General features: G+C 32.2%; 2 protein-coding genes and 1 long non-coding RNA gene across 3 annotated transcripts; 2 read left to right on the forward strand and 1 right to left on the reverse strand.

Moving 5' to 3' along the window:
* The first annotated feature begins 209 nt into the window (after positions 1-209).
* Positions 210-13,722, forward strand: LOC133195935 (CXXC-type zinc finger protein 1-like). Its single transcript, XM_061331918.1, has 15 exons — positions 210-306; positions 440-685; positions 865-965; positions 1,534-1,643; positions 2,150-2,242; positions 3,255-3,323; positions 3,605-3,693; positions 5,834-5,918; positions 6,676-6,774; positions 6,901-7,073; positions 7,477-7,684; positions 7,992-8,099; positions 12,456-12,599; positions 12,953-13,105; positions 13,306-13,722. The coding sequence occupies exons 2-15, from the start codon at positions 561-563 to the stop codon at positions 13,447-13,449; spliced, it is 1,701 nt and encodes a 566-aa protein (XP_061187902.1). The 5' UTR covers positions 210-306; positions 440-560; the 3' UTR covers positions 13,450-13,722.
* Positions 9,985-11,761, forward strand: LOC133194826 (uncharacterized). The gene is made up of 3 exons (XR_009722186.1): positions 9,985-10,007; positions 10,434-10,522; positions 10,854-11,761. It is a non-coding gene; the product is annotated as an uncharacterized LOC133194826 (long non-coding RNA).
* A 1,457-nt stretch (positions 13,723-15,179) lies between the features above and the next one.
* Positions 15,180-21,041, reverse strand: LOC133194827 (large ribosomal subunit protein mL46-like). Its single transcript, XM_061330733.1, has 6 exons — positions 20,942-21,041; positions 18,027-18,240; positions 17,369-17,508; positions 16,475-16,617; positions 16,077-16,211; positions 15,180-15,346 (listed from the first exon to the last, which is right to left on the reverse strand). The coding sequence occupies exons 1-6, from the start codon at positions 21,009-21,011 to the stop codon at positions 15,200-15,202; spliced, it is 849 nt and encodes a 282-aa protein (XP_061186717.1). The 5' UTR covers positions 21,012-21,041; the 3' UTR covers positions 15,180-15,199.
* Positions 21,042-21,833: the final 792 nt, after the last annotated feature.

The raw sequence follows: 21,833 nt of genomic DNA on the forward strand, positions 1-21,833 counted from the left end.
AAAACAAAACAAAACAAAAAAAAAAAACTCACTGAACAATGCAGCCTCCCACCAGCAATTCGGAAATTTAATCGATACCGGTCCGTAATTTGTAGTTTTCAAACATCGAGTTGACGCAGATTGAATGCCTTGTTTGGCTTCGGACTTCGAAAACGGAAAATTTACGTACATGTAAGTTTTTCTTACTTAAGCAGTGTAGCAGTATATCATTTCTCTACCGGTTATAAGCTTCCAGTTTCAAAGGTGCAGTTGATGAAACTATAGATGAAATTCATCCGTGACATTAATATGACAGAATATTTGGAGGTAATTCGAGATGGTTTACGTGAAACATGATTAAACAAAATGCTTTTAAGAATGAAATGTTTAAATGGTGTATTACTGCTACGTTGAAAACAAAGAACGTTCTGAAATTAACTTCTGTACAACTTTTTTCCAGAGTTAGATTGCAGAGGAGACAAGCAAAATTACTGTACAAGTTTTATATGTGTTGGTGAATCCAGGAAGGATCTATAATTGATGTATTTTCAATAATAATATAAAAAAGAATAGAAACCAGTATGTTACCAGAAAGGAAAACAAAAGTAGATCAGCTGATCCGAATCATGGACCATGAGGGACCTGGAGGGGCATATGAGCAGGAGTACTGTATCTGTCGTTCCAAAGACTGTAGTCGATTTATGATGTATGTATAGGGATATTGGGTTAAATGATTAATAGCTTAGTTTTTAAATTGCAGTATAGATTTATGATAGCCGGACCTCTAAAATTGGTAGACCCGGGCGTCGGGCGATGGTAATTGCACACCCCTGCTTTTAATAATCATTAAAACAATCTTATTTCTTTTGCTTCCTTCACCAACAGTGGTTGTGATAACTGTGAGGAATGGTACCATGGAGATTGCATTGGAGTCACCCAGAAAGATGCAGAGCTTATTAAACACTTCTATTGTACTTCTTGCAGAGGTGAGAGGTCACTTTTGATTTTCATATAAATCTGGAAAGATTGCTGGCTTGTTCCCCCTTGTAAACCCTTTAATTGAGCCACTGGAAATTCATCAATCTGAACTCAAAATTTAAATTTATATGTTCAGGTACATGTATTATTGTATGTATTTGATTTTTCTGAAGTGAAACATGTTTCAGTTATCACACTCATGAAGAAAGGGATAAAGAACACATCCATCATTTGTCAGCTTGTTTTTTGTGCATTATGTAGTCCTTTAACCTATAATTCAAAGGTTCTTACATGTAATTCAAAGTATCTAATAAATGAAATTGTATGCATGACCATACATGTACAGGCCTTTCAAAATGTGCTGGTACCCGGTACTTTTATCCAACTGAAATAATGTTTGTACTGGCCAAAATATTTGTTAGTCGAGAAAAAATTGATAAAAATAAACATATTTAATTAAAATCGTTTCCACAAGGTACCTCCCATTTTTATAAAAGTACCACCTGTTTCCAATCTCTTTGAAAACCCTGTATGTACATTGAAAATAGTATTGATGTTTACATGTTATAATTTAAGAACAAGATCCAAGCTTGGAAATCAAATACAAACACAAGAAAAGTTCCAAGGAGAAACACTCCTCCCACAAACATTCATCTCATTCTGACAGAGAATTCCGAAGCAGAGATGTAAGCTTTTTTTATATTAATTTTTGAAGAAGCAAGGTTTTTATTAATTAAAGTTACTTTTAGGTAGCACAATATGATACACGTGTACTTTAAAATAATGCTGAATTTTAGGAATAGGATGAATGACCCTCTTGAAAGGACAGTAATTCTAAAATTGATAAATTGATTACTGTATGTGTGTTTTCCTCTAATCCTTTTCCTTCAACAATATTATAAATTATACTTGTTTGTTAAATTATACTTTTTTTGTATATACTAAATTTTCTTCAATTTCAATTATTTTATATTTACAGATTTTTATTTTTACAGACTTTTTTTCTGTGGATAGGGTTCTTTTTCCTAAATGTACAATATCTCCTTCAAAGTTTGGCACATAATTATTAAAGATACTGTTAACAATTAGAATGTATTTATTGTTGCTGTTTTTTTTTTTTTGGATATTTATCCAAAAAATATGAATGCACAGGAGAGAAAAAAAAAATCATTTTTCTTTCATTTTTTACTAGGATTCTAGTAGTAAGAAGAAGTCGTCGCGACGTTGTGGGGAGTGTACAGCCTGCCACAGAACAGAGGACTGTGCGCGATGTGACTATTGTAAGGTATGTGTATAACCAGTTTGTAATGGTAGTTGTAAAGTGTCCTATATTAAGGTAAACATATGTTGTATTTTATAATTTACATGAATTTGATAGGAAACTTTCTACAAATAAGATTCTGTGTTCTAAGATTGGATATAATTTAAAAAAATATATATATTATATATATATTGGCGAAACGATTTCAATGCACCTGTACATAAAAATTATGTATGTACATACAAAATTTTGTGTTCAAAATCAGAGTCACTCAATGGGAATCCATGTAGATCTAAAGTGATCGAGATCCATATATCTATCAAAGTACAAGAAAGAAAGTACATTATTAGTCCCCTACCGGTGAAACCGGAGGGGACTATAGGTTTCCTCTGAGTCTGTCCGTCCGTCTGTCTGTCTGTCTGTCTGTCCGTCTGTCCCTCTGTCTGTCTGTCAGTCTGTCCCACTTGGTTTTCCGCACTTTTCTTCTAAACGCTTACAGATATTGAGCTGATTTTTGGTATGTAAGTGTATCTTGATGAGTTGCAGATCAAGTTTGCATTTCGTTCCGCTTCATTGATGTTTGACGGGATTACGGCCTTTTCAATTTTTAAGGGTTTTCCGCAATTTTCTTCTAAACGCTTTCAGATATTGAGCTGATTTTTAGTATGTGACTTTACCTTGATTAGTTACAGATCAAGTTTGCATTTCGTCCCGCTTCATTGATTTTTGATGGAATTATGGCATTTTCAATTTTTAACGGGAACCAGATTACACTTGCCGGTAGGGGACTAGTATTGCTAATGCAATACTCTCAGAATGCTTGTTATTACATAATCTTCAATGATTGTATTTAAATGCCTAAATTGTCAAAATGATTTTTGGATGAACACCTGTACATGTACCATATGCATGATATGAAACAGTTATACTCATCAGAAATTGCTAGTTGTCCTTGTCAAACTTGGATCTTTAAAAGGCTTTGTTAATGCACTGTTCATGTTCTCACGAATTATTCTGGGTATCTGAATTTTGACAGGACATGAAGAAGTTTGGAGGTCCAAACAAGATCCGTCAGAAATGCAGACTACGACAGTGCCTCAATTTTGTATGTCCTTAGTACTTGTTCAACCTTAATGATAAGAGTATATGTATTATTTGACATTATAATCACAGCAGTTATAATTAATTACCGTACATTTTAGCTATTAATTTCAGAAGAAAATGTATGCAAACTCAAATTTCGTTATGAAATACATGTATTTAAAACACTCCCATGAATATGTTTCATTAAGTGTGTATTAATGTTCTATAATTCGATAACTAAGAAGTTGTAGCATTACTGTTATGAAATAAAAGTCTTTGAGAAGGGAAAAATTATTTTTCCAGGGTTTGAATATGATGAATAAAAAATCCATAGAAAAGCAAGAGTGTGTTTTGACCACAGAAACCGAGTCTATCAGAACAGAATATTACAGGTAAGAATTTTACAAATGCTCAACTGAAAATTTCAGCATCCATAACTTTGTGTTTTGGCATATTTCACACACATTTATTGATAATACTAAGTTATTTAACAGTATATGATTGTATTATGAATAGCATCCTACTTCTTAGTTTTTATTTTTATGCCCTGCCATGATTTTGGCTGGGGATATAGTGTTTGTCCATCTTCCATCCTTCCATCTGTCCATCTGTCACACTTTGCATTAAGCTTAGTTTCAAAGAAACTGTTAAAGATATAATGTTAACCAAAATTCATACACTATACATCTTGGTGAGTACTTTTCTGACCTTGACCTTCCCTGTGACCTTGACCTTTCAGTACCTATTTAGTATTTGGTTCAGTTTTAAAGCAATTATTAAGGATATTTTTATAAAAAACTCTTACAATTATGTGTGATAGTGGAAGCTACATGTAACCGTTTCATAATTTTCAGAACTTTACAGTTCCTATTACCTTGACCCCATTTATAATTCCTTATTTTATTTTTAACTTGGTTTCAAAGAAACAGTTTTCGATATTTTAAACTAATTAACTGTGTCATAAAATACATATTTTTTTTTTTACTTTGACCTTCCCTATGACCATGTTATCTCTGACTGGGTAAGGAATGATGGTACATACATGTATCTTCTTATATTGCAATACAAATGTATCTTGGGCAGGGCATTCATGTCCAATGGACATATTTCTAGCTAATTATTGTAATGAGGTTGTTTAAATGTTTTGTGAATATTGTAGAATCATAGAGTGGTCAGTAGACATGCAAGCTTCAATTTGAAATAGATTTTAAGAGTTTTGTTGCTGGTTCATTTGAAATTTTTAAATTTTCATTCTGCATGCATTAAATTAAGTTTAAAAAGATTATATTCATTCTGGTTGTATATGTACATATATATCAATCAGTTCAAATTCCTGATAGATTCTTTGTATTGACATGAATTATTTTTTTTTTAAGTTATACCAATAATTTCTGCTTTTTTTAAATTATTTTTTTTTTACCAAACCTTAAGACCACATTCTGCTAAAACTATGATATCTGGCATTTGTATGACTTTATTATAGATTTTTTTTTTCTATGGTTGAGGTGACAGGTATTGATTGATCCATATTTTTTCTTCATTTTTTGTTTGGAAATGTATAAGCCCAAATAATATCTTAATTAATTATCATTTTACTTTAAAATATGAGAAGGAAAAAAAAACCATGTACATAAAGCATGATTGTTATGGCTTTGGGGTACAGTCTAAACAGATTTTTTCTTTCATGAAATTGTTGTCTTGAAACTCCAAGAATTATATTTGCTGACTTGTACAACATATACCCAGCAAGTTGCATGATTTTGTACATGTATACTGTAAATCATGTTTAATTTGCAAGTACGGTACTTTATTTTGGCTCAATTAAGCAAGGCAGACTACTTGTGAAAATTAAATTCTTGGTTATAATTTTATCAGTAGAGATTAAGAAGAACAATGTTCACTTATATAAATACAATAAAACCATCTCATGAAAATAAGATGTTGCAAATAATTGGTGATATACAGTACTACTCAAATTTTAAAGTAATATGGTTTAATGGTTATTTTTTTACTGTATGATATACCAGGTGTACATACATGTACCTGTAAATTGAAAATTTTGTGAACTGCGTTAACTTTTTTGCAGGATTTTTTTTTTTTTTTAATAAATTTAAATGTGCCTGTATATCAAAATATCACATATAGCACAAGGGTGTTGATTAACAAAGATTTTATGAATCTTTATATTTCAAAAAAAGACTTGAAATGACCAAACATGACACTCTTTTGATGAAAAGGTGAAACATTCGGATTGACCACATTTTGTGTCTCATGAAACCAGTCCTATATTCTATTGATACAAGAATTAATTTCTGTAAACATAGTTCTGCCCATATTTATACATGCAAAATCACAGACCATATCCCTTTCAGATGTTATACAGATTGAAATCAATTGAGCTACATGTACAGTGTTGTTGTCTTGAGAAATTCATATTGCCATTTAAACATGTTTGCAAAAGAGATTAATGTTATAGTTTTAAGATTATAAAGAGCCGTGAGTCCTTATTTTGTGATGATTATGTACTTCCAGTGGTGTTCGTGATGATGACGATGACTTTATGGATGTTGATGATGATCCCGATTATGGCTCAGAAAACATTGAAAAATCACCAAAGGTAAAAACTGACAACTGTTTATCATTAGAATCAATCACAACTCAGCAATTCCAAAAAGGGTGTAGATTTAGAATAATTGCTTGCAATGAACTTATGTTTTGGCACTTTGTCATTCTAAATAAGAAAATATACTTCAACAAAGCAGAATATATTAGGCAAAAAAATTGCTGTGACAATGTCCTCCTCAATATATCTAATTCCTGGACTTTTTTAATGTCAAAGCCATGGAAAAAAAGGTGTTTGAAATGAAATTTTGAAATCTTTGGATCCTAAAGAGTAAAATACTGTAAAATTACTTGGTTTTTTTGTGGAGTCAAATTTCATGGTTTAAGGAAAACACATTGCTTCAAGCACAGGAGTTCGCGTACCTATCAATTTAACCGAAATTTTCAGTAAATAAAAAAAATACGAAATTATTACAGGTATTACGTATTTTTTTTATTTCCTGAAAATTTCGGTTAAATTGATAGGTACGCGAACTCCTGTGCTTCAAGGGACTTTGATTTTGTGGTTGAAGAGGTGATGGTAGAAAACATGAAACTGTAGTTTTAAATATTAAGATTTCTTGGAGGATATGAAAGTGTGGGCTCTTCATACATGTACCACAAAAACAGGGAAAATTTGTCCTCCAGTGTAATTAGTGATTTCACAGTAAGGGTATTTAGTGGGGTTTGAATTTAACTACTTCAGCTCATAAATGTATGGTATATGTGGAATTTAATTAGTGTCTAAGTCTGATTTCTGGATCATTTTGCAGGGTAAGAGAGGGAGGAAGAAAAGTATGTCGGAGAGTGGGTCAGCTAAAAAGAAGTACAAGAAAAGAGGACGCAAGCACTCACCAGACAAAAAAACAAAGGTATAGGGTCTTACTTTGTATAGATAAGGCTAGAAAATAAAAATCTGTTGTCAATGTATATGTTATTCATAACTGGATGAATATAAGTCTGTGGTTATCTTGTACTTTATGATTATTTATTAATAGAAAGCCAAAGAGAATGCTTCCGTTGAATCCAAGAGAAAGAGGTTGGAGATAGAAGATGTTCGTGAGAGCGAGGTTGATGAGCCAAAACAATGCTTTGGGCCTGGTTGTATTGAAGCAGCCAGACCAAATTCCAAGTATTGTTCAGATGATTGTGGTCTTAAATTGGCCAAAAGGTATGGTAATTTCATTTTTTAATGCCATATGTATATACAAGTATATGGGACATGTACGATACAAATCAGACTGATGGAAAAGGGACATATAGCAAGGAAAAAGAATTATTCTTTTTAAGTGACATAAATATGTAATTTTACAGACAAGTTTCATAATTTTCTCTGTTTATTTATAAGTATTAAAGTGTATTAAGTGTGCATTAAGGTTCTTTGATATCATTCGCTGCACTGCTGTAGCTGAATGCAGTGAGAAAACTTGTTGATGGTCAACTGATTATTCAGATTAAGTTTTTCAGATACATGTTCCAGTGTGTTATCGCATGGAATTTTAAAGCAGGTTGACCTGGTTCTGTAGGACACTTTTTGTTCAGCTAATCCGAAGTTACATGTATGTACATTGCAGTCGGATTTACGAGCTCTTGCCTCCTAAGATTTCACAATGGCAGAGCAGTCCTTGTGTGACAGAGGAGAACAATAAGAAGATGCTGGAGAAGATAAGACGCGAGCAGCTCGAATGTAGACAGAAACTGGCCGAGCTTGATCTCAGACATCAGGAGCTGGACGGCATCGTTGACCGTGCCAAAAATGTCACTATCGCCCCAGAACAAGATGTGAGGCCATTTTTTTTTTTTTTATACATTATTGACAATACAAATTCAGTAGTGGCATTATTTTTTGACAAATAGTGACTTTGTATCAGACTTGGTAACTTGTGCATGTATGAAAAAAAGGAGGAGGGGGGGGTCCTTGTTTTTTGTTTTTCAATCTGTTTATCATTTAGTGTACATGTATGAGTGACAGAAGTGTAATATTGCTACATGCCTCTTATCTGATGTTTTATATTATATATTAGTTATATTATTATTATATTATACTAGTAAAAGTATATTACCATTTAAAACATGCAATTATTTGCAGGAGAAGGATAATGAGGATGATCTGGAGTTAAGTTTGTACTGTGTTACATGTGGTGCTGAGTTAAATCAGAAAGGAGCATTACGTCATATGGAAAAATGCTTCTCCAAGGTTTGTTAAAAGCATATTAAGTCTGCAGTTACCCTTGAAATGATATGCATTCCAATTTAAAAATACCACATCAAAGCATAAATCTACAGTAGTTCCCATACCGAAATAAGTTATAACTAAGTTATAACTTTTCTGTAACTTTTTTGTACCTCAAGAAAAAGTTACATTTTAGTTATAACTTTTCTGTACCTAAAATGGACTTAGCCATTTTTAGATGTAACTAAAATATAACTTTTCTGGACTTTGTCATTTTACTGTATAACTTTTTTGTACCTTTTTGAACTTAGCCATTTTCTGGTGTAACTAAAAGATAACTTTTCTGGACTTTGTCATTTTACTGTATAACTTTTTTGTACCTTTTTGGTCTTAGCCATTTTCAGACGTAACTAAAACATAACTTTTCAGGACTTTGTCATTTTTCTGTGTAACTTTTTTGTACCTAATTTGGACTTAGTCATTTTGCAGAATGGCTACTAAGTTAAACTGAATATTTTTTTTTTTTTTTTTTTTTTTTTTTTACCATACACCTAAATTAAATTTTTTTTATATAACTGTTGAAATTTAATCATATAAAGTAATAAATAAGCATAATTATATTAGTATAGTAATACAGTTTTACATACCTGTAATATCTACAGAGGATATGAATAAAAAGGTGGGGATGATTAAGGGCTACATAAAGGTACCACTGTTTATATGCAGAATTTTCTTTATCTAAAAATTATTCATATAATGAATTGCATTATATACTGCTATTACTTACACAGACATTTATTTTTCTGTTTTGTTGTGAGTTGAGATTTTTTTTTTTTTTTTAAAGAAAAAGGGGGGCTTCTTAGACATCTTTACTACCAATGTTTTTCTCATCCATTACAGTCCACAGCCACATCCACTGTTAAGTTCAACAGAAGAGATGTGAAGTTGAGACTTGTAGTAAATTACATCTGAAGTTGGGAATAAATCTCTCTCTAAATCTCTCTCTCTCTCTCTCTCATTAATAAATGTTGTTTAATTAGTATTTGTCTCGTAAGTACTAGTTTCATCTAAAGTTGGGAATAATCTCTCTCTCTCTCTCAGAAAATACGTATTATATAGATTTCATGTTTTGTAAATTATATGCATGTACATCTTAAGGTGGAATAATTTCCCTAATTCTGGAGAAATATAAATGTTCAAGAGATATAAACAGTGGTCAAATGTTATAATCTCATGAAGTCATTTAATATTTTGCACAGATTTTTCTTCGTGTGCAAAACAGTGTTAATTTCCCCATTGTTTTCTCGTGACACAGGTGTTTGTACTAGATGACCTTTTTGGCCTACACTTCGTAAATTTCAGCTTGTGTATTACGCAATGGTACAATTTTACAAGGGTTGTTTGAAATCTAAAGTAAATCAATCATAATAAGGGTGGCTAGAAAGATAAACAACAACATACAGTGTGTGTATGTTCATTTATTAACAGATATTACGATGTTGGGAATAAAGACTGCCAGTTATATTAAGATTTTAGCAGAAGACTAGGACATGTGGATTTTATTATTTGCCTGATTAAATAACCCAGTTTTACTAGTTATTTTCATAAATAAATAAAACATTAAATTCAAAATGGCGGCAACGACACAAATATGGCGGCCCCGACGTCCGTTTTGTCCGTTTTGTTGGAACTCTGTTTCAAAATTTTAACACCAACTGGCTTTTTAATATTTAAGATAAGTTTCAAAATACACAATTATGTTTATTTGGATTTAAAATAAATTAATTATGAATTATTTATTTATTTATTTTCAATCACGTGACTTATTCTAAGTCTCTGATTGGTCAACAACAGAGCGCGGATTTTTTCATGGACGATTTGAATGTTGGTGTGCTGAAAGTGTTGATAGAAAAACGATGACAAAATCATTCGGTAAGGCAATATTTATGTTAATATTTTGATGTTTTTGGTAGGAAATGTTTATTACCTCTAGATGGGCATTCAAAAAAGAAGAAATATGTAGAATGAACAAAATTCTAGGCATGTGAATCTCAGATTTCTTGTTTGTTTTGATTGGTATGTCAATGACAAAGACTGAAGTGAAGAAATTGAAAAAAAAAAAATTTTCAGCATTTAGTATAGGAACAAAAAATGTTATTCTTTGTCATATTTAATTCTTTAAATATTCCTATAGATCAGTTTAATTATTAAATGACCTATATTGTGTAATTGTTTAACAGATTCTCTGAACTGTTTTAATATTGTACATATTGTAGCCTTTAAACACCACATGATCATAACATGATATAGTGTACTGAAATGAGTAAAATAAAATTTCTAATTTTTATTTAATTTCAGCAGTATACTGGTACATTATTTCTTTCCATGAGCATCTCATGTCTGTGCCAAGCTGGAGTGAAATCCTTCAAAAATATCACCTGTTTTAGGTAAGTAAATAATCAAATCTTATTTTTATTTCAAATTCGATAAATCTAAAGCTAATTCCTATAAAGCTGTCAGGTTCTATATTGTTCTTTATGTTTAAAATTTTTTTAATGCATGTTTATGTGATGAGCTTTGAGGTTGAATTTTCTCAATTACACAACAGAACTCTAATTTTTGTTTTCCAAGTTATAGATGCATATGCCTTGAATTTGAATGAATTGATATTAAAGAGTGGTTCCAATCTGATATGCTTTGAGTGCAGAAAACACTTCAACTTTTTTTTAAAAGAAAAAATTAAAATATTTAAAGTTTGAACCTTTTTAATTTTTGCAGAATTGAAGAAAAATGAAGAGAAGGTTGAAATTGCAAGCATATTTCAAATGAAGACTCGGACGACTACCAGTGCAGGCCACTGAGGGGCGCAGACTGTCTGCCGGCCGGCCAAGTCCCTCGACCAGCTCGGCCAAATACCAGTGCAGCCTGTCGAGGGGGACATACTGCTGGCCGGCCAAGTCCCATGACCACTTCAGCCTACTACCAGTACAACCTGTCAAGGGGCGCAGACCGCTGGCCGGATGGCCAAGTCCCTCGACCAGTTCAGCCAACTACTGGTGCAGCCCGTCTTTAAATAATCCAGATAAAAATCACAACTGTACATCCACAAGGATACCTGTGCAAGGACTTGGGTGGTATGCAGCTTAGAACTGTGACCGAAATCACTGCTTAGAACCTTCTTTTTTTTTTTTTTGAAGTACAGCTAGATCATGGCGCTAACATGAAAAACTAGAGAGTTAAAATCTAGGCAGTGATGCCTATTTATAAAAGTTCACAAGAGTAGAATGCAGTTTACTAGGTAATTTTACAAAAACTCTTATGACTATATGCTAAAAAAATGTATTTTAAGAAAACAACCATTCTGAGAAATTTCAATCTGTTATGATGGCTTGATGAAAAATAAGGTAGACTTTAAAACATGAATGTGCATTCATTCAGTTGTATTTGACAATGAACCAAGCTCTCTTAATCATGTTTATAAAATAAAATTGTAAGTGCTTTAATTTTTTTTAAATAATCTTTTTTGTAAAAATTTTAATAATCTTTTTGTAAAAATTTTAATGAGTAGCTTTTTTAAAGCCTATAATTGAGTAATTCCACCACAGGTTAACATGAAGTGTATAATTTTATTGTAACTTTTATTAGGTATAACTTTTTGTAGTTATAACTTTTTTTTAGGTATAACTTTTCTGTAACTTTTTCATAACTTTTTCATAGTTATAACTTTTCTGTAACTTTTTCATAATCTTTAAAGTTATAACTTTTCATGGGTATAACTTTTTTTAGTTATAACTTTTTCATAACTTTTTATTAAGTATAACTTTTTTATAACTTTTGAAATAACTTTTTCCGGGTATAACTTTTTTGTAACTTTTTCCACCGTTTATTTGGGTATAACTAAAGTATAACTTTGTAACTTTTTTATAACTTTTTGTGTAACTTTTAATAATTATAACTTTTTGTAGTTATAACTTTTTTGTAACTTTTTGCATTTGCTGTATTTATGTTGAAATAAAAAATGAAAACTTATACAAAAGTTATAACTTTTTTGTAACTAAGTTATAACTAAATTATACCTCACTTAAAACAGGCGGTTCCAAACTCCGATAACTTAGTTATAACTTTTTTGTACCTTTTTTTAGTTACAAAAGTTATAACTAAGTTATAATTTATTTCGGTATGGGTTATTTTATTAGAAATGACTGTAAATAAAAACTTTCAACTTTATCAGAAAGGAGAATTCTTTTAATATAGTGATATTTATTAGATTTACATATAAGTGTACTCTGAACAGACTGAGAACAGTATCATTTCATTTGGCTATGAAGTGAGAGAGGTCTTAAAACCATTTAGTATATATATATATGTGTGTGTTAACAGTTTGAAGCCCAGACCTCTTTCGGCTCTATCTACAAGACAAGGATTGAAGGGAACTCTATGTTCTGCGATTACTATAACACACAGCAGAAAGTGTATTGTAAACGACTCAAAGTCCTGTGTCCAGAACACACCAAGGAACCAAAGGTTGTGCAATGCTTCTCTGGAATTTTTTAATGTATAACTAATAGATAATAGATTATTAGTAAGAATACTCAGTAGGAGAATTGAAATTTGATACCTAACTCTCGAGATAGTAGATAGAAAATATAGCAACTTTCCCTCAAATCAGTAAAAATACAGTTAAAACACATTAAACTTGTATAAATTCTCCAGCCTTCTTTCGTGTTAAATGTTATTAAGCCCCTCCTCCCCACCATCAAGGTTGTTTAAACTCTAAATCGTGATGAATGACGAACATTTTTCATGCAAATTATAATAAATGTTTAAGTCATTAATTTAAAGTATAAATAGTTAACTGAAGAGGCATTTTACTTAAGGTCGGACCAGAAGAGGTGTGTGGATGCCCTCTAGTGGTGGATGTTTTCATTGAAACTGGGGAAATCTGTAGAGCCCCAAAGAAGAAGTGCAATAAACATTACTGCTGGGAGAAATTACGCCGAGCCGAAATCGACATGGAGCGTGTTAGACAGGTTGGAAAATTTATGAACGTTTTACAGTGTATAATTAGAAATCAAATGAACTTCAACGGTTATCTCAATAAATAGAGTTAAAGGAAGTACATGTACATACATGCCGGTACAATGTTCATTACAATTCAGCGTATGTCCACTTTTGCAAAGATGGTTTCCTTACAAGTATCATTTTGAACAAAGTACTCTTTACTTTTTAGTGGCTGAAACTAGATGACCTCTTTGAGCAGGAGAGGAATATTCGTGTTTCCATGGCAAACCGTGTGGGAGTCCTAGGACTGATGCTCCACCAAACGGTGGATCATGATCCGTTAAATCCGATTCGACCTCCAAACATGGAGTAAATCCAAAAAAACCTTAGGATTCCAGCAATGTGTTCTCATTTTCTGTTATTGATAGGGCTGATAATGAAATTCTTTATACGGTGCCAACAAATTGGGATCATTTAAACTTAAAATGACAGTGACTTGTAAGTAAATTATTAAGTAGTGGATCCCATGCTAGAAGTTCCACTTTTTAATCCAATATACATTTGTACATGCACCTCATATGTACATGTATGTAAACTAATGCATTAATGTTGTATATATCCGTTTGATTTTTTTTTACCCTGTACGCTTTTCCATTATTAAAGTGTATTTATTCTGTGTATAAATGATTTGTTGTTTATTCAGTGAGATCATTCCAACATTTTCAATTTCACAAGCTACATACTGTATTAAAAATTGCATATTTTCCTGGGGTCAAATTTCCAAGGTTTGAGGAAAAATTATGGGTTCGTGAGGATTTGATTTTGAGAATGAAGAATTTAAAGAGTAGATATGTACATGTACATGTATATAGCATTTTGCATTTTGTGGTGGACATGAATTCAGGGGTTTCTTCATACCTCGAAAACAACAACAACAAATAACTTCCTTTCACAATAATGTTCTTGTCTAATTTTGTGTAGTGCTGAGTTTGAAACAACTGTCATGAACACTAATTCAATGTTGCTTCTGATCAAGAATCTATTGATAGGAGAGGTTATTTGGACATTATTTAGACAAGATTAAATGTTTCAGTCTACTGCAGAGAAATTTCTCACTGGAATACATTTGTACATTGTAGTCTTAATGAAATAAAATTTACTTATTACTTACTCAGTGCAGAGATACTGTACAGCCATATCTAAGTTACAATGCAAAAGACCCATTTATAAATTTTATGCTTGTACAAATATACATGTACAACTTTATTCGGTGAAAAATAAATACCGTAAAATCACTAAGTTTCAGGGAGTTTTTTCGTTGTTTTTGAGGTTTCAAAAAACCCCTGAATTCATGTCCAAAATGAAATGTAAAATACAATATACATGTATATAACATGTACATGTACAAAACTACTCAACACTTCCCCACCAAAAAATCAAGTCCCCTTAAACCAATATTTTTTTCTTCAAACCTCAAAAATTTGACCCCAAGAAAATGTGACTCCACAGTACCTAAAGTACAGATGGCTATTGAGCAAGATATTCTTGATCACACTTCATGGTTAGTTGAGCAAGGATTTGATTGGGGTTTATTTGAAGACCCAATGCAAAAAATTTCCAAATTTTCTTATCTAACCTTTTTTGCCTTTTGAGAAGTACTGATTACATCACAAAGCTTTAGTTTACTGAAGTGACCAGTGTTCACAGAATCTCTCTGAAGAACTTTCTTTAAACCTGCTGAAGTTCAGATTTTTCTGGCATCAGAATTACAGTTGAACTTCGGTATCTCCAACACTGATATCTCGAATATCATGGATATGTCGAAGTGATTTGGAAGTCCCATCCCCTTATTCTTTAAGTATTTTACCCTGGATATCTTGAATCCTCGGATATCTCAAAGTTTTTTCTGGGTCTCCTTGAGTTCGAGATAACGAGGTTTGACTGTACAAGTAAACATTTTTGGTTGTTCACGTGGCTGACAAGTACAACAAATTCTTTATGTTGAAGATACAAAGTGTTAGAAAATACACATCATTGTATCAGTAGAAGTAATCTGAATCTGCACTCTACAGTAAAGAGGATATCATTTTGAAACACAAAGTATTTATGTTTAAAGGTTTATTTCAATAAATGCTAAACTTATTAAATATCCTAGCTGTTTGACGACCAAGACACTTTCTAAGTTCACTGGGTGTTAACCATGCATAGTCTAAAACTTGTTCACTAGGAATCACAGAGCCACCTCTGTATTCTGCCTTGTGTATGAAAATCTGTAAAAAAAAAAAAGAATTAAAAAGTTAAGTTATTTACATTTATATATTACATACACATGATAAAGTCGTTCTTATAACTGGAGAACACTTAAGAATGCAAGAAATTAACAAGGATGTTTTAATTCACATGTATAATTATTAACAACACTGTAAATTAAATCATCAAGGAATGAATTTAATAGCTACCCAAGTTATACTTGTATAACCTGGGGCTGGGGCAGTTTACGCTTTATAAACCGCAAAGCGATTTATAAAAAAGCGTAAACTGTTTCAACCCAGGTTATACAAGTATAACTTGGGTAGCTATTAAATTCATCACTTTTAATTTATTTTTCCATCATTAAGTGTAGAAAATATGACAATTTTTCCTTCAAAAATGCCTTCAAATTGTACATATTTTAAATCTAAAGTCAAGCGGATTGATATGTTTTGAGTGATGCAATTAAGTCATTGTGACTTAGGCAACACAGGTTATACAATATAAACTGTTTTTTTTTATCCAATCAAATGATGCGTTACAACCAAAATTAAATTATTGTGCAATTATGCAACAATTTTCAATTGATCAATGTCAATGGTCCACAGAGATAAATATTCACAAGCTAGAGTTGCTTGCATATTTCTTCCACACATATAAGAATTGATTTACAGTACCCATTTAAAAGGTACACAGTACAGTTTGGTACACAAATACGGGTTTTTATGTAGAGGAGCCACCCCTTCTCACCTTTGAACCCTTTAATTTAGTTTCTTCCTGCACCTCTTTCCTGTATTCCTTGATTTGGTAACCACTCGGGGCATTTCCAAATAACATGTATTTTAGATCTGTTCCACACGTGTCTGCTACGGCTTTTTCTGCAACCTACATGTACAGGTATGACACATATATAAGCTTTATTACTTGTTCTTTTGGTAAAAGCTACATTTATTAAAATTAATTCTGTGATTTTTAATCTGGACGAAAATTTTTTTTTATTTCATGTCTCTCTGAGTGTTACCCAATTGTTATCTTGGCCATAACTACAAGAGTATAAATCTGTTCTTTGGAGGAGGGGTAAAATACAATTTTTGTGCCAAATTTGTATTCCAATCTGGTTCTTTGTACCATGTTTGACCTGTATGTACCTGTCTCATGGACATTCCCTGTGCATGCTGCATCACTGGTAGGTACCAAAATTCTTTTCCCCCTATATTCTGTTTGACGACCAGCACTAATGTCTGATCAAGTTTTCTGTCCACGGTCTTCACATCGCCTGTCTTGTCTGCCTCTAGGTAATGGAAGAATCACATATATATCAATAGTAAAAAAATGGAAGTTAATTTTTCTACTAAGAGCTGTTTATAATTAAATAATAATTTGAGCACTTATTTTGTTCCTCCAAATTTCCAAAAATGTAAGAAAAATGTATGGGTTTTTTTGTTATTAATAAAAATCAACATGCCCAATTGCATAAAAATTAAGAGCAAACTAAAATCATTTTTCAATTTCAGTTACATTTTACAATGCAGCCTTTATTCAACTCAAGATAAAGATATTTTATATCATTTAAACTGTAAATACTGCAATTTTCTGATGGAATAGAGGTGATATTTTTTCACTTGTGAAAAAAAAAGAAGAAAAAAATCCTATCCCACTGATGACATTAATTCCATATCCAACTACAAAACATTGAATATCCTCTACAGTATATATTCCAAAAAGCTCTTCATTTATTAAAAAGAAAACTTGCTGTATTTTTACGATTGGCTGGGCAGATTAATTGATTCAACCCATTTAGGCATCTGGCAAATTTAATATTAAGTATGCACTACTTTGTTTGCCACAGTCAACCATAAGGGGGCAGAATCACAGAACTTTAGATCGCTTTAATCCGATTTACAAAAAAATTGAGGTGTAAAAAAAAAGATATTTTTTCACACCCCAAATTTTTTCTATGTCGGAATAAAGCACTGAATACTTGAGTTCTCATAAAAATTGCTCATTCTCATTAAGGATTACTATGACTGTTTTCAAATCACCTGTCTCACGATCTGCTGGTTTAAATGATGTGAAGTCTTTATTCCATATATTCTCTTTATCCTGCATGGTTATGATTGGGATATTTCTTAGGTGAAGTGGTGTGTCTAATACATTCTTTCTCTGCTCAGCTAACCGGTGTCTGAAATAAAATCAATTTTGAATTCTGAATAGAAATGCTGATGGTTAAAATTGAAAAATATTTGTATTTCTGATCATGATGAATTTAACTTTGTTAACTTAAAGATGTTAACTTTAAAAAATATTAACATTATTAAAACTCTTATGTTTTTTGCATTTATCACGTTAAATGTTTCTTTTTCCTAAATACTTGGAAAATATTCATGAGAACTACCATGTGACAATTCTTTTAGCTTAAATACAAAAAATTTCAACTATCGTAAACAGATATTGTTCAACTTCAAGCATATTCCTCCAAAATGATCTGAAAATATACATTCAGCTTATAAACAAACCAACTAACATGAGGATTAAATAAACCATTCTACTCCCTACCTGCAGTAATGTAGCCCTGATCCCCAAATTTTTTGTAATTTTTTTCCCCTGAAATATCAGATAAAAAATTGGAGAGGGCTACATTATTGCAGCCCCCCCCCATCCCGCCCCCTTTGCACTCAACATGCCCAAAGAATTTCTTACTCTTCCTCTGTCTTGGCATTTTCATAATCTGAAAGTAGACTCTGTTCCATTTCTAGCTGTTGTCTGTACTCCTTGTATTCCCTCTCAATCTTCTTCATGGGCGGGGTAATGACAGGTATGCGTTCTATGTACATAGCCCCCATCAGATTCCATCTCTCTGGATCCTCACTTAGATTGACAGCTACTTTTTGATTGTAAAATCTGCTTTGTTGAGCTGTGGCAAATGAGATATATATATAATTTTATTTTTAAAATAATAATAACTTTCATCACCATGATAAAACATAGGTAATCAAAGATTACGAAGTTCACCTAGACGAATGTTATCTATAAGTAAGGCAAATTTCTTATCATATTTTTTTTTCTAATATCCATGCAAGTTTGGTTTGAGCAGGACTTATAGTTACTTGGAAATAGACATGTTCAAAAAACAATGTTTTGGAAAATGTAAGTCAGATTCAGAATCCAAAGAAAGTCTGGAAGTGTCCATCCCTAGATACATCATCCATGCTACATGTAATTTGGTTAAAAATATGGCTAAAATTCACTCATGTGGAAAATCTAGGTCAGATCCAGCATCCAAAGCAGGTTGGTTAGTGTACATCCCTAGATGCATCATCCATGCAAGTTTGGTCCAGGTAGGGCTTATGGTTACTTGGGAATGGGACTGCTCCAAAATCTAAACATTGTCTCACATGTGGAAAATCTAGCTCAGATCCAGCATCCGAAGTAAGTGTGTAGTGTCCATCCCTGGATGCATCATCCATGCAAGTTTGCTCTAGGTAGGGCTTACAGTTACTTGAGAATGGACCTGCTCCAAAAACTTTAACCTGGTCACTCATCTGGAAAATCTAGGTCAGATCCAGCATCCAAAGCAAGTTTGGTAGTGTTCATCCCTAACTTATGCAAGTGCAAGTTTAGTCCAGGTAGGGCTTATAGTTACTTGGGAATGGACCTGCTCCAAAAACTTTAACCTGGTCACTCATATGGAAAATCTAGGTCAGATCCAGCATCCGAAGAAAGTGTGGTAGTGTCCATCCCTAGATGCATCATTCATCCATGCACGTTTGGTCCAGATAGGGCTTATAGTTACTTGGGAATGGGACTTGCTCCTAAAACTTTAACGGGGACACCGACGCTAACGCTGACGCCGGGGGTTATAGCATAAGCTCATCTCGACTTCATCGAGGTCAGCTAAAAAGTAACTAATACCATTTCAAAAAAAATAAATAAATAAAATAAAAAATATATCAAAGTCGTGATTTTTTTCCCATTTTCTTGCTACCTGGTCTATTTAGAACTTGATTTTATGCTAATAAAACTGTATATAATTTACTTTGGTTGCCTATTTGGGTATGGTATTTGAACGATAAATTTCGAATTATTGTCTGACGTCATGGTGTCAGACAGTACTAGTTTTAGCCAAGGCTTGTTGGTCAAGTCGTTCAATAAAATTCTTGCGATAATTCTATCTTGGAAACTTCATTTTTTCTTAGCACAGGGATTAATGAAAACATGCTAAACACACAAACAAGCCAAATCATTGGACCTAATTATTATCACATTATATATTACACGTTACATAACATTTGTCCATTCTCTTATGCACCATTTATCATTCATGTAAACCCAGCAAAACAACAGAAATGAAGCTGGTCAGGTCAACACTTATCGAATATCCTTATCAAATTATCTAATAGATGTTTATTTTCAATGCATACAAAGTCTTTCTCCCTTTACACATGTTCCTAACTTTGCAGACATTTGATTTATTCATAGTTAAAAAAATATTTAAGTGAAAGATAGATGATTCACATTTTTTGCTGATATTCAAAGATATTAGCCAGTTTATTACTTTAAAAAAAAAAAATCGTACATGTAATCATCCAAAACTGTTCACTAATTAATGTTTAGATTTTTATGTGTTGGAACTGTAGTTTCACAGGGGAGGGGGCTAGATAGAATGTTCTATCATTAAAATGATAAATGTCCTACGGACCCGGTTTAACTCTAACTGTGGTGAGGACCTGTCACGAGACACAGTTAGATTTTTCTAACTAGGGAGGGGGCGAACAACCAAAAATTTTAGTGGGGCACTATCAAGGAAAAATTCCTTGTCAAGCAAAAACAATTATCATACGCTATTATTTACATTATTTAGGAGACACAAGTATAAAGTAGCAATGTTTTCTATAGCATATTATATATCGACAAAATATTGGGGGGTCCCCGAGTCCTCCTCTCCTCGGTTCCCACGGCTATGAAAAAAAGTAAGTCAGTATATATAGAATAATTTATTTATTGTTGATGCCACTGGATTGAACTTTTCTTGTTTCTTAGCAAATTAATTTATTTCTAGACTCAGAGTTTTGTTGAACTCGCTGGATTCAACTTTCTAAATTTTTCTTATAACAATAAATTTGCTCACGTCAGACAAGCTTTTTAAGAAAGCTAATACTTGTGTTATAGAATAGAATAGGATGTAGATCCAGATCGTCGATTTACCCAAAAGGACACAAAAGGAACCCAAAAGGACTAGAAATTAAGGGGATAACTGGATATTCAATGAACACTATCATACTTTATTGAAAATAAAACAGTAGTTTTTTTTTGGGGGGGGGGGATGTGTGTTTGGGTGGGGGATTAAATTGGGGCCCAAATGGGTACAAATATATAACATATAAAATTTGGTACAGATAGAGTAATAAACAATAGACAACATACATGTATGTATATAAACTTTCGCAAAATACTTTTAAAAAGGCAAATTCATAAATCATCCTGGTGCCATCTCTCAGTAAGAATATTTCACAGCAAGACCGAATTTGTGCTACGAGGAAATTCGAAATTCTCAATGCGCTATCAGTTTGCTGTCGATTCGAGTCTTGTAAGAGACAATGAACAGATCTACTTACTTTCACTTCTTTTTAGTAATCTTGGTACTCTGAAAATTAAATTGCATGTTCTTCTAGCAGACCAAGACATTTTTTCAAGTGCAAGATCTTATGAGTTCATGTTATTTTCATTCCATTCGGCACACCTCGGCCGATTCGTACCTCATCTAACACCGAGGTTTGCCGAATGATTTTCATTCATAAACATATTTGAAATTGTCTCCCTTGATAGAACTCTTTTCAGTGGCTTTGGGTAAATCCAGTACACAGGTACTTGTTCCGGTAATAATTTTTTTTAACCCATATTACTATATGGTTTAAAAAAAATTATTATCCAGACAGGTGCCTATGGGAAAGAGAGAAGAGAGAATACACAAATCTTAAACATTAAAATAAAGCATTAGGTATTTTTAAAATTCTATAATAAATTGAAGTCGTGGTGATTATTTTATTCCATAGCAAATTTGCCATTTGTATATATCACCGACGTTTAACCGTTCATTAAAGGGGATAGATATATACAGTCCAGCCGTCCTTTTATCGAATATTTCCTGCACAAATCTTAAACAATTGATATAAAGCATCATACATTATTTTTAAGAGTCTATAATAAATTGAAGTTGTGGTGATTATTTTAAATTCCATAGCAAATTTGCCATATGCCATATTAAATGTTGTGCAAGATCAATATAAATTGCTGGATTTTTACGTATCAGTCATTGTGGGATTGTTGTCAAATCACTGCTGAAAATAATGATATATATATTTTTTGTTGAGAAAAATATATTCCGTATACATGTATTAAACTGAAGGTCTTAACATGCTTAAGAAAGTACATAGATCTACATGTATACCCCAAACGACCATCATTATTATACCTGTATAATGTACTACATGTATAAGTATCCATAAA

Source organism: Saccostrea echinata, unplaced genomic scaffold (assembly GCF_033153115.1).
Source record: "Saccostrea echinata isolate AGI-Se365-2 ecotype Australia unplaced genomic scaffold, CSIRO_AGI_Sech_v1 ptg000029l, whole genome shotgun sequence".
Lineage (NCBI taxonomy): Eukaryota > Metazoa > Mollusca > Bivalvia > Ostreida > Ostreidae > Saccostrea > Saccostrea echinata.

Coding starts and splice junctions, on each gene's coding strand:
- LOC133195935 (XM_061331918.1), top strand. CDS start 561: ATGTTACCAGAAAGGAAAACAAAAGTAGATCAGCTGATCCGAATCATG. Junction 966..1,533: donor CTATTGTACTTCTTGCAGAG/GTGAGAGGTCAC, acceptor TTATAATTTAAG/AACAAGATCCAAGCTTGGAA. Junction 6,775..6,900: donor CACCAGACAAAAAAACAAAG/GTATAGGGTCTT, acceptor ATTTATTAATAG/AAAGCCAAAGAGAATGCTTC.
- LOC133194827 (XM_061330733.1), bottom strand. CDS start 21,011: ATGTCTTGGTCTGCTAGAAGAACATGCAATTTAATTTTCAGAGTACCA. Junction 18,241..20,941: donor ATTACTAAAAAGAAGTGAAA/GTAAGTAGATCT, acceptor CATTTGCCACAG/CTCAACAAAGCAGATTTTAC. Junction 16,618..17,368: donor ACCAGCAGATCGTGAGACAG/GTGATTTGAAAA, acceptor TCCATTACCTAG/AGGCAGACAAGACAGGCGAT.